Raw genomic sequence first — 11,976 nt, 5'->3', positions numbered from 1 at the left:
GGATCAAGCTTGAGGCGCATTTTCGAAAAAAAATCACGTTAAGGCACGACACGATTCTGCTCGGCACGACAAACCATTACTGAATTTAGTAATATTAGCCTTAGGCACGACCCGCCCTGACACGAGATCCCGAGGGTAATTAGTAGAAGGTACACCCGGTTACATGTAAATCTACGTGTAACCGTGTCGTTTTATATTCTTAACCCCTCAAAAAGCATATTTTTATAGCTTAAAAGCACATACGTTTTAAATAACATATTGTTAATAATAGAGCATATTATTAAAAGGTATGCAATAACCGTTAAAGAAAATTAAAATCTACACTTGAATAAATTGGGGTTCTCAAACTTTAGTGCAAAGGACAAGAGGATATGTAAATTGTTTTTGGTTGCTCACCTCTTAGGTTTAGATTTTTTTCTTAATTAGAAAAAGTTACTTCGTATTATTATTTGAAAAAACATATATGTGTCAAAATTATAAAAATGTGCTTTTAAATCGTAAAAATGTGCTATTGGACGGTAACAATGTGCTTTTAAACTAAAGTTTGTACTTTTAGAGTGGTTAAAATTACAAAACGACCTGGTTGCATGTAACTCTACATGCAACTGAGTATACCTTCTAATTTATGTCCCGTGGAACACAGACCTATTTAAAAACTTTCAGCCCGGTACAGCCCGCTAAAAAGTGGGTTTTGCGTGACCTGGAGCCGTGCAAGGCCACGGCTCCGTGGTTCGTCCCGAAGTCCGACCCATCCCTACCCACATCCATCTTTATATCTGATACCATCAAGGGCGGACCTATTTATACCCGGAGGGGTCCAAAGGGACCCCCATTATTTTTGGAAAAAAAACTGTAAAATTGAAATTGGGGTAATTTATTGCACTTGAAATAATCAAGTTATGTATATTTAACTTACATTAATTACGTACAATGAATATATTTGTAGCATAATGGTTGCTTGAACACTATTTTACACATTTTGTCTGGATTCGAATCCTCCTAAAAGGATGTTAAATATGATTTTTTAACCCCTTCTTTCTTCATGTTTATTTTTGTTCCTTTTGTTTTTTACTTGTCATTCGTAGATCATCTGATTTTCCTTTTACAAAAACACAAAAAAATTAGTAATGTTATTTTTACTTCAATTTTTTTTTGTACTTTTCATAAGATATATATACTTCTAGTAATATATTTTTATACTCCACTTGTACAGACTTATAGTTCCATGTTTCTTAGACTTAGAGGCTTAATTAATTTCCTCTTATGTATATAATAACATAATGCACCATAACTGTTAAGAATGGTGTTCCTATTTTTTATTAGTGTCTTTGTGTGCTATTTGTTCATGGCAATTATTGTAATAAAGTAAATCTCCTTCAACGATGAAAAACTCAAGTTATTGTTGAAATTTGGATTATGTGTTGAGTTTTATTGTTATGCAAACCCAAAAAAAATGTTCCTAAATCCTACATATATTTTATTATGTTACTTTTAATATTTCGGCTACTTACCTCTAAACTTTAACACACTAAATGAAGCAAATATGAGAAATTAGAAAGCAAATCAAAATTTTTTTTGGACCCCATTTATAAATTCCTGGATACCATAAAACCCATTTCCCCTAACTCTCAAATCTCTATCATCAAAAGTTCATTTCTATAACTTCTTGGATTGAGAAATTGCTACCATCTTTCTAATCGACATGAACCAAATTTAAGACAAGATTAAAGAAAAACATCATAAAAATGAAGTTATCAACACGCAACAAAGTAGAAAGAGAAAAATGGTCATTTATGGTTTTATCTTCAGTGTCCAATCACACAATCAACGAGCCAACAATGTTTACCTGTAATTCTGGGAGTAAAAACTCCACCTGTTTCAAACTCAGCATTACTTACTGCTTATATTTATTTCTTGCATTTCTACTTGCAACTTTTCCATTACTTTTCTTGGAGAGAGAAAGTTCAAACCAATTGGCCAAAACACAGTTATGGCAGAAAACGAGTTGAGAGAATCAGAAATGGTGTTACCCAGTAATGGAAAACCCTCACTTACATCTTCAAAACAATCACAAACCCTCTTCAACCCTCCTCCGAATCCTGATTCCACAAAGCCCATTTCCCCAGTTCTTAAATCTCTTTCCTCGAGAGTTCACTTTTATGGCTGGAGGTACCCTCTAAAGAACTGGAATTCCTGGGTTGAGAAATTGCGACCGTCGTTTGAATCGACGTGGAAAAAAGCTTCAATTTTTGAAGCTATCATGGCTTCTACACTTGAAATCCCGAAATGCAGAGAGTCTATCTTTGCACTTACTCAGAAATGGTGCCCAGAAAACTCCTCGTTCGTGATGCCATGGGGTGAAGTTACCATCACCTTAGAGGATGTATTGATTTTGGGGGGGTTTTCTGTAACAGGGGACTCTGTTTTAAGTCAAATTTGTTCGAAGGAATTGCTCGAAATCGAGAACAGTTTGCTCGCGGGATGGTCGGAGTTGACTGGGAAAGCTAGGAACTGGAAGGCGAGTGAGCAACAATGGATGGATAATTGGATGGGAACAAGGCAAGAGTTCGAGCACCAAGCGTTTTTATCTTTCTGGTTGTCTAGGTATGTTCTGCCTCTTGATGATTGTACTATAAACAAGAGTGTTTTTCATATTGCTGTGCTTTTATCTAGAGGTAAAAGGATAGCACTTGCACCTGCTGTTCTTGCCACTATATATAGAAATCTGAGGTTGTTGAAAGAACAAATTGAGAATTTTAATCAAGTTGATGGAAATCTGTTGAAACTTAAGATATGGGCACCCTTTCAATTGTTGCAAGCTTGGTTTTGGGAAAGATTCCCTAAATTCAGCCCGAAATGCAATCCTGATGCTAGAGGTTTTTGTAGGTTAGAAAGATGGCATAAAGTGAAAGTTTTGAGAAATGAGGAAGTGGGTTTGTTCACTGATGTTGCTAGTGATGATTTCCGATGGAGACCTTACTCGAACCGTCTGAATAATTGGTCAATTGATCATGACTTTGAGTCATGCATAAGGGTCAGTCAGCTGGTTGGATTGGATTATATTGAGCTATATTTTCCTAATCGAGTAGCATTGCAATTCGGGCTTGACCAAGAAAGGATGAGAAGTAAAGTAGTACTGAATAATGAAGTTGATGTCCCTCCTGGTTTTAGTCCAAAGGGGAAAAGAGTGGCCTCTGATGGTCAGTATAAACCTAACTCTAAAAGGTCCAGGCAATCTCCTGCATTAACAGTTGAAGACGATGATTCTGATGATGATCACCGAACATTGGCAGAAGTGTTTGGGTTGACGGGTACTAAAAGAGAAATTAGAAATGGTAAATTCCCTATGATGCATCAACAGAGCCCTATATGTTTCGCAGGGGATAACAGCAAGGGGACCCCTATCAATATCGATATTGGTGATAAGAACATTACCTGTACAGGAACAAGTGTTAGCAACAAGCATCTAGAAGGTAACAAAGATGGAGGTGAGGAGAAATCAAAAAAGAACAACTTGGAGAATGTAGCTGATGATGATGCACAAGAAAAAACTGCTGAATGTGTCAACATAAAATCAGGTAATGGTTTACTTGGTGATCCTATGATCATCAATGACGATAGTGATGATAATGGAGGTGATGATGTTAAGGCTTTTGAAGCTCTAGTTTCTGAGGCTGAAGCTAGGCTTAGTAAGCTTAAGAAAAAGATTTTTAGGATGCAATCAACCATTGATGTGCTGGTTTTTGGTTTGTAAGTTTACATATTAATATTATCTTTATAGTTGTGTTGGAATATGAAAAACGTAAAAGCATTGTGAAAAGCCCATATAACTTAATTTGTCTGGGTAATTTTGCCATCTTTTCACCCTGTTATTACTGTATTTGTTTCTCGAATAGTCGAATGAGTAGCAATCAAACTGGGCTAAATCCCATTTGAAATGATCACCAGCTGATTATTTCATACTACGTATGTATTAAGATGATTGCCTAACTCAAATGTTGGACTAGTTTCAGGTAACAACGAAGTAAGTAATATGTTATAGTATGTGTGTGTCATTTTTTGTTCTATACTGACTACTTCATAACCACGAGAAGACACCACCCGGCCTGGCGGCCTCACATCATATCATCACCTATTTGTTGGTTGTGGCGTCCGGCTAGGGAATCATTTGTTCTTCATTAATATCATAAAAGATTTTACTGTATAAGTTTATTACTATGTGCATCAGTAAAGTCTTAGTCATTTTGTTATTTGGGACAGGGTACATTCATGATTCATCTTCCTGAAATTTATCTTCTAAAAGCTTCAAAGCTATTATCATGTTAGTTGTTACTCATGCGTTTTTGGTGTTTTCCTCTGTATTTCTGCAAATGTACTGCAAGTGTTATTTTGGGGGAAATGTTTCTTTTTTTCAATTTATGGCTGCAAGTGTTGCTTTAATCGACAAGGTTTGTGTGAAAAAAGACCTAAGGCTAGTACTATTACGGAGTATAATCCAATTTCAGAAAGTTCAATTCATATTGGTGTATTTGCGGTACAAAGGTACCGGATATGGTGATAACGGTAACACAGGAAATTCAATTCATTTTTTTGGAGTAATACTTCACTCTTGTGTTAGTTAATTTTAATCTTGATTGAAAACAAAAACTTATTCGTCTCATTTTACTTGTCCTATTTGACCAATGTTTGTGAGAGTTTTTTTTATCAAAATGAGATAAGTAAAATGACGCGGAGGGAGTATGAGTTTTAGAGTAGGTACACAATATGGCATACGGCCATACCCTATCTAACAAGGTCCGGGTACCAAAATTCTCAGTTCCTCGATCATAGTTGTATTATATAGTTCATATAATTTAACAATTAAAAATTCAACATAAACTATCATTAAAGAATACGGAGTACTATAGTTCTTTTAGTAAGTAATTTACTAAAAGAATCCTAGAAATTCTGGATTTTCTAGTCAATAATCACAATCCTAACAAAACAAAGTTTCGGATTAAGTCTCGAAGCAAAAATGTGATAGTAAGTACCTAAATTTAGTTAATTCCAAATAGTACGTACATTTACAACGTACATGTACCAAAGTGTTAGGACGTCTGATAACATCTTTCACAACATGAATGAATTAGAACGGAGTCCTTTATTTATTTGCTTCAGGGATCGAACTATTTGTGACAGGTGAGAGAATTTTCAGAATGGAACCTCTTCAAACCTGCCTATGTATGACTTTCACACACAGAGTACTCCGTAGTCCGTACATGGTAACAGAAACAGAAACAGAAACAGAGCACGTAAACAAAACAAAGCAGATATGTTATGTTAGCCAACACACAATATTGCAAATAAAGAGTGCACAATTTCAATCTAAATAAACAATGACAATTGCATACGTTGGAATTTTGCTAAACTTTCTTCATTGGTACGGAGTACTTGGTAGCACCCAAAATCAGTGAAAAGCTTCTCATCCTATTCACTATCTCAGTGAAAAACTACACAAGTCATTGCATACATATGGAAAAAAAAACAGCAGGATTCCCAATTCAACTTAATCTGAAGCATCACATAATTTTTCTACACAAGCATCAAGTTTCCTGCTTATGTAAAATTGACCCAACTAGTCCTGTCAGTACCATGGATAAATGAACCTGAAAGATGAAATCAGTTGCACCATTAATGTTGATTTTGCTGGTATAAGCAAGAAATACCAGTTTACAGCTCCCCAAGGTAGATCTGTTTGTCACTACTGCATGATCCAACAATAGGTTCTCTCGGGTGAAAAACACATTCATTCACAGAGCCAGTATGACCAGGAAGCTTGTACAAAATGCGACGACTAGTTGTATCCCATATATAAACCATCCGGTCTGCACTTCCAGAAGTGACTTTGCTACCATCAGGAGACCAAGCACATTTCAACAAGGTCTTTTCAAAGTTATGCTGGTGACCTTCTAGAACCTTCACACAACGATTTTGAGGAGCATAGGGACGCATATCCCATACGCAGAGCTTACAGTCCATACCATTGGTGAGAAGATAAGATCCATCAGCACTCAAAGACATCCCGGTGATCATATCCGTGTGGCCTTGGAGGGTCATGGTCACTTCATTTTTGCGAATATCCCACACTTTAACATCGTTGTCTATCCCACCCGTGTAGATTTTATCTGATGCATCAGAAAAAGCTACAGCAGTTATTTGGTATTTGTCTGGAAAGGTCTGAATGGCACCCCTGTGACGCATATCCCAAAGCTTTGCAGTTCCATCATCCGACCCGCTAACAACAAGAGGTGGGCCCCTCCGAGCAGGACAGCATGAATTAACAAATGAAGAATGCTCGGCCATCTTTTTAATCTGTTTCCCTGTTTCGGCATCCCATGCTCTAACTGTCTTATCAGGACTTGCTGAAACTAACTGGGTTCCATCAGTGGTCCAATGAAGATCAAGGACTGCATTCTTGTGACCCTTCAAAACCATGAAATTTTTGCAGTCACCATGCACATTCCACAAGAAGATTTCTCTATCATGTGAACCTGATGCAATTACTGTTCCTTCTGGATTGAACTTCATGGTATATACTGCACTTTGGTGGCCGGTCAACAACATGATTGGAGATTCCAAACTTGATGTACGCTGTCGCCCATTAGGCCCAGAGGCCTGAGGAGCATTATACGGCATAGTGGACCACTCCATTGGCCTAGGACCAGCCACGGATAAAGCACTTTCACTGTTATGTGTAGTAGCCAGCATCTTGCCTTCCACTTCACTGATACCGAAATACTTGGGACTGCACCTGTACTGAAAATTAAGAAATATGACCTACACAACCAGATGTAAAGAAACAAGAAAGTGTAGTTCACGGAAGTGTAATGTTTTCAAGCTTGGTAGGAAAATTCATCAAAAAAGTAACAGGACAAATTAGCAGAGCTATGTAACTAAGGAGGGCTGCATGGTTCAGACTCAGAAAAGGGACGAAAATGATAAAATAATGAGACTTTATTTTATTTTTTTGTTTGGATATAGTGGGGATTGAAAATCAACTTCCTTTATTAAGGTTTGGTTTCTCAAACAAAAGAAAGTGTATTTACACACTTGCGTCCATTTTTAATTTCCTCCTCAAACCTGCTTCCCTCAACATCTGCCCACAACTCAAATCACTGAACCTACTCTCAATTCAACAAACCTAAAACAATTTCAATATCCATACCAGCCTAAGCGGGTATAAGCCAATATCCAACCCCGCTTCACCACCCATGTGGATATCTATTACCCCCGTGTACCCTCAAAATAACCGTCAGCCTAATTTTTAAATCATTCGAAGTATTTCGTATTATTACACAAAATCATAAGAAGTCTTACATAGAGTGCATAAACAAATAGTCAAATACAAACAGCCAGATCAATTAAAAGTAATGAGTAATACCTTGTGCAATACACATGAACGTTTTTTATTCAACAGACTAAACACTATTGCGATTTGCGCCTACTACCCATGGTGGGTACGACTTCAATCCACCCTTGCCCGCTACCCATTGCGCCCAGCTAAAGTCATATGACTCATATCCACCACCTACCCGCTACCCATGACAGGTATGACTTTTTCTATCCACACCCGCCTACTTCAAAATCATACTTATTCCCGTCCGCAAAACTCTACCTGCCTGCCAATAAGTGACCGTTTTTCTGATTTTTTACTTAATTTTATTGATTACCCAATAAGGGGCAACTCGAATACTGGATTCCTCGGAAAGGGAAATGGGTAACTCGATTCCTTGGATAGGCCAATAGGGATCGTAAATCATGATTCAGGGGTTTGGGACTTTTGGAAACTTGAAAGTGGAGAAAGAAACAATGGACAATCAAACAGCAGTCATCCCTTTCCCCTACTTGATTCCTTGAGACCAAACAAACATCAACATTTTCAAGATGACCGAAGCAGTCATCTTCAACTCAGAACATAACATGGAACCAAATTATATCAGCTTAAAAATCATTAAAGAAGTTGACAGTGACAGCTTGACGTTTAAAAATCTTAATTTGCACAAGCAATTGCTTCACCAAATAATATCCTCAAGATGCCAACATTTTGCATTCCATCCCAATGAAAGAAACAAAGTTAGAGAAGCTTGCATATATTTTCTTTTTGCTTCCCTCAACATCTGCACCTGATCAAATCATACAGCCCAGCACCTTCCATTAAACAACCTATACAGCTATTTGCCTACTTTTAAACCACCCTAAACCGAACCAGCCTGGGCCCAGCAGCTGCTACTGTTGCACCAACATGTTGCTGCTGAGAATCTGTTGTTGCCTTACATTTTACAAGGGCCTGGGCCTAAATTCTTGGTGGTTAAATTGGGCCACCTAGGAGATTTTCAGCCCCTAAATTTAAGATCTAAGCCATTTATGAGCTGAAATTCACACAAATTTCTTGAGTGGAACAGGTTACCAGTAAAATTTTAGCTCAGGTCTAGTTTTTTGCACCCTCGCCTTCTCTGCTGGTAGCCTTTTAGTAGCTGGGTTCACAAAAGCCCAGACAGTTTTTCTTTAAGGAACTTGATTCTAGATTAGGCGAAGAATGGACTGTTACCTAATCCCCTAAATCCCCCGCGAACAGAAAAAGGGAATTATCACAAGAAAATGGTACATTTTTTGCCTAATATAGCAAACTAGGTAACAAAATGAGACACAGTAGACAATTTCGTACTTTCAAATCAGCTAACTATGTCAATGAATGGTGGCAGTATACTAGGTTTGGGCCTGGTGTTTTCCAATGGTAGTGGAAGTGGTCCTGCTGCTCCTGTACTAGTTTGCCGATGCAAGTGATAATGGTAAAAGGCCAATTCTGTTGACACCATTGAAGCCACGAAGGTGAATCTAGCACCAGTGTTTGGTGGTGGTGATAGTTGCGTCCGGTAGCCACAATGTCTGATGTGCGTTCCTGATAATGCACACAGTGGCCTGATTTAAGGGGATTTGGTAAAAATGGTGACCCTTTCTCTGATTTTTTATTTATGTTTGTTGACAAACCAACGAAGGGATAACTCGATTCATTCGTTAGGACAGGGAATCATGATTCAGAGGGTTGGGGTTTTGGACACCGGAAGCTGAAAATTCATAAACTGCACAACCAAACAGAGATAAAGGGGAATTAAGGTGTTCATTTCCATTCTCAATTCCTTCAAACCCAACGGCCACTAACATCTTAGAGACAACCAAAACAGTCGTCTTTAACACAGAACATGCCACGCAACCACATAACCATATTACACCATCTTAAAGCTAAAGAAATTAAGAAAGGCAGCTGACTTTTAAAACTCTTATTTTTCCGAAGCAATTGCTTCCCCAAAGAATATACTCAAAGATGTCAGTAATCTCAGCATTTTGCAATCCATCAGAAAATCACATCTCCCACACTGTTAGCTTCTGACTTCTTGTAGGGAAAAGTCACTATTTAGCATCCTTATAGGCTAAGGTGAGTGGAGCTTTCAAGATTACTCGGTGGGGTGGGGGGGTACAAAGGAATTGAGGCATACAGCTTGTCCTCTTTGTTTGTTTTCCTTCTTTTTTTTGTTGAATTTTAATATAATCTTTTTTTCTTATCGAACAAAATAATCTAATATTATAGGATCACAGCCCGTTAATAGATCAAGTGGTCCATAAGAAAATACCTCAATAAGTCAACAATGTTTTAAGTTCATACATGACCGCGAATAAACAGGAAGAGACCAATATTCTCAAGGTTTTGAAGTCCTATTATTTGCATAAATCTTACCTGCTTCCGCAATATTCACAATGCACTGTAAAATAACAAAGGCACTTCATGGATCTAAATATTCTAAATAAAAGGCCCTGGACACAAGACCAGAGATCAAAGAAATTCCCGATTTACTAATACTAAGCAGTATATCTACCGTCTTGCACATATTGACATACTTTATAATAGCAAACAAAGTGGCAAATCAAAATAACGGTTTACAGAAACAAATTAATTTCCTTGTGATACTCAAGTAAAGAAAGAATCGCAGAGGAAGGGATGAACAGCAAATAATATCCTACATAAATTCTGGAAGATCATAATTAACATTTGGACATTTGACTTCTATAAACCACACGGAGCAACCTTGTAATATAAACATATTGCCAAAGACCATTAACTAGATATTTAAAACTTTCTGCCTACCAGGAATAAATTGAAGTATTACATAAAACCACCCATGCCCAGAAACCAGTAGATGAAACTTGCAAAGTAGAGTTTAAAATTTTCATGTGAAAAGAAGGGAGAAATCCTGAAGGTCATTTCTACAATTGTGTACTAACAAAAATTAGTTCGGCAAACTATATACCTGTAACTTTTTCCTTTGCAGTTCTTAAAATCCTCAGCCAGCAACTATACTTAAGCATGTTAATCTAAAAACTGAATATGAAGTATAGCATTTAATACGAAGCCTATATCATTATCCAAGTATGTCAAGTTCACGTTCTTCTCAATCTTTTTCCCATTATAGCCAATCCAACATCAACAATACCCACCTTTCTACCAACTATTAGTACGCAGCTTCAACTTCTAGCAAGAATATCCTCCATTTACCCACATTTCTACCAAAACCTCAAAGTGCACCCAGTTTCCATACATACATGAAACTAGGTAACTCTTTACTTTGTCAGCCGGATGGTCGTCCAAACTATAAAACCACAAAATTTTTCCCGTTTTTTTTCAGGGACAAAGCGCATGAAAATTGAAAAATGGGCATGATGTTTCAGCACACATCTATGATTATCTATCAGAATGTAGGTATGCCCTGCTGTAACTTCACATCAATCTTCTTCCCATCTGCCAACACTTCAAAATTTCTCGCCCACAATTACAGATTATCCAACACCAATCACACTAACCTGACTCAAAGTTCTACCTAGAAATATTTCACCCCATTTCCTCGAGTGACCCTACTTCACCAACTTCAACCCTTGTCTTCAATAATTCTCACAAGCTATTTAAACTAAACCAAACATTGTTTTAGAGACGCAAATTGCAAATTATTACAAATCCTAGGGTTAACAGATACTGATAATTTATCCAGTTAAACCTCCAATTAACTCTCATGTAACAACGATAAACCCTAGTTCTCTCTTTCTAACCTCAAATTTCATCATCCTACTAAATTTTCAACCAAAATCAAAACATAAACCACCTTAAATTCAAATCATAATCACAAAAATCGAACAGTTACAGTTTCGTACTCACGCTTCAATTAAAATCAAAATTTCAAGAGAAATAAAGTGACGAGATAGAAATGGTGGACAGAGGAAAAGTAACTCGCCGGAAAGTGAAGGATTCGCCGGCAGTTGGCCTGAGAATAATCGGGTAGCTACTAGCTTCTGCTTCTGCTTCTGCTTCTGCTTGAAGGGAAGAGCGTGTAGTTTCTCTCTCTAACTTTTCATGGGAGAGACCTGAATAATATTTGGGCTACTGTTGCTTTGGGCAAGTAGGACTTCAAGTCCATTTTACATTTCGGCCCAATAAATTTTGGTTCTGGATCATAATTAAAGTTTTTATACCAATTGTCTGTTGGTTCAGTGGTCATTGAGGCTAAACTTGGTAGGAAGGGCCGCGTATTCGATCCCCACAATAACAATTGGAAGAGGAATGACACCTATCCACTCAGAACTCGCCCCGAATCCGAATCCGGATTAGCCCTAAAGGTGGTACACCAAAAAAAAAAAAAGGTTTTTGTGAGGAAAATTAAACGTTCATACACAATTTTGATTTTAGAACAGCTCCAATTGTTGTAGCTAGGGACGTACTTATAATTTGCAAAAGTTTAAGCTACTAGGTTAACTATTTGAGTTATTTTTATAAATTATCTTGGTCAATCAAATCAGCTTGGGAAAAAGTTACCCAATTGGGATGCAAATTATAACTTGGTAAAAAAATTAGATCTTATTCTGGTCCTGTAATAATTTGAACCCCATACTATC

At 37.3% G+C, this 11,976-nt stretch overlaps 2 protein-coding genes across 4 annotated transcripts; one reads left to right on the top strand and one right to left on the bottom strand.

Moving 5' to 3' along the window:
- Positions 1-1,774: 1,774 nt before the first annotated feature.
- LOC110805930 (uncharacterized) lies at positions 1,775-4,169 on the top strand. 2 transcript variants are annotated; one of them, XM_056843871.1, is made up of 2 exons: positions 1,775-2,604; positions 2,887-4,169. In XM_056843871.1, the coding sequence occupies exons 1-2, from the start codon at positions 1,991-1,993 to the stop codon at positions 3,752-3,754; spliced, it is 1,482 nt and encodes a 493-aa protein (XP_056699849.1). In that variant the 5' UTR covers positions 1,775-1,990; the 3' UTR covers positions 3,755-4,169. The 2 variants fall into 2 exon arrangements, with proteins under 2 accessions (XP_056699849.1, XP_021867245.2); XM_022011553.2 differs by having other exon boundaries at positions 1,776-4,167.
- Positions 4,170-5,336: 1,167 nt separating this feature from the next.
- On the bottom strand, positions 5,337-11,476 carry LOC110805923 (uncharacterized). 2 transcript variants are annotated; one of them, XM_022011545.2, is made up of 2 exons: positions 11,319-11,476; positions 5,337-6,790 (listed from the first exon to the last, which is right to left on the bottom strand). In XM_022011545.2, exon 2 carries the CDS (start codon positions 6,745-6,747, stop codon positions 5,710-5,712), a length of 1,038 nt encoding a protein of 345 aa, XP_021867237.2. In that variant the 5' UTR covers positions 6,748-6,790; positions 11,319-11,476; the 3' UTR covers positions 5,337-5,709. The 2 variants fall into 2 exon arrangements, with proteins under 2 accessions (XP_021867237.2, XP_021867238.2); XM_022011546.2 differs by having other exon boundaries at positions 5,337-6,795; positions 11,319-11,462.
- Between the last annotated feature and the right edge of the window lie 500 nt (positions 11,477-11,976).

This window comes from Spinacia oleracea, chromosome 4 (assembly GCF_020520425.1).
Source record: "Spinacia oleracea cultivar Varoflay chromosome 4, BTI_SOV_V1, whole genome shotgun sequence".
Taxonomy (NCBI): domain Eukaryota; kingdom Viridiplantae; phylum Streptophyta; class Magnoliopsida; order Caryophyllales; family Amaranthaceae; genus Spinacia; species Spinacia oleracea.
Note: the sequence above shows the minus strand (reverse complement) of the source record. Positions and strands in the feature narration are given on the sequence as shown.

What these genes read in the sequence shown, in the direction of transcription:
- LOC110805923 (XM_022011545.2), bottom strand. Translation starts at nt 6,747, where the DNA reads ATGCTGGCTACTACACATAACAGTGAAAGTGCTTTATCCGTGGCTGGT.
- LOC110805930 (XM_022011553.2), top strand. Translation starts at nt 1,991, where the DNA reads ATGGCAGAAAACGAGTTGAGAGAATCAGAAATGGTGTTACCCAGTAAT.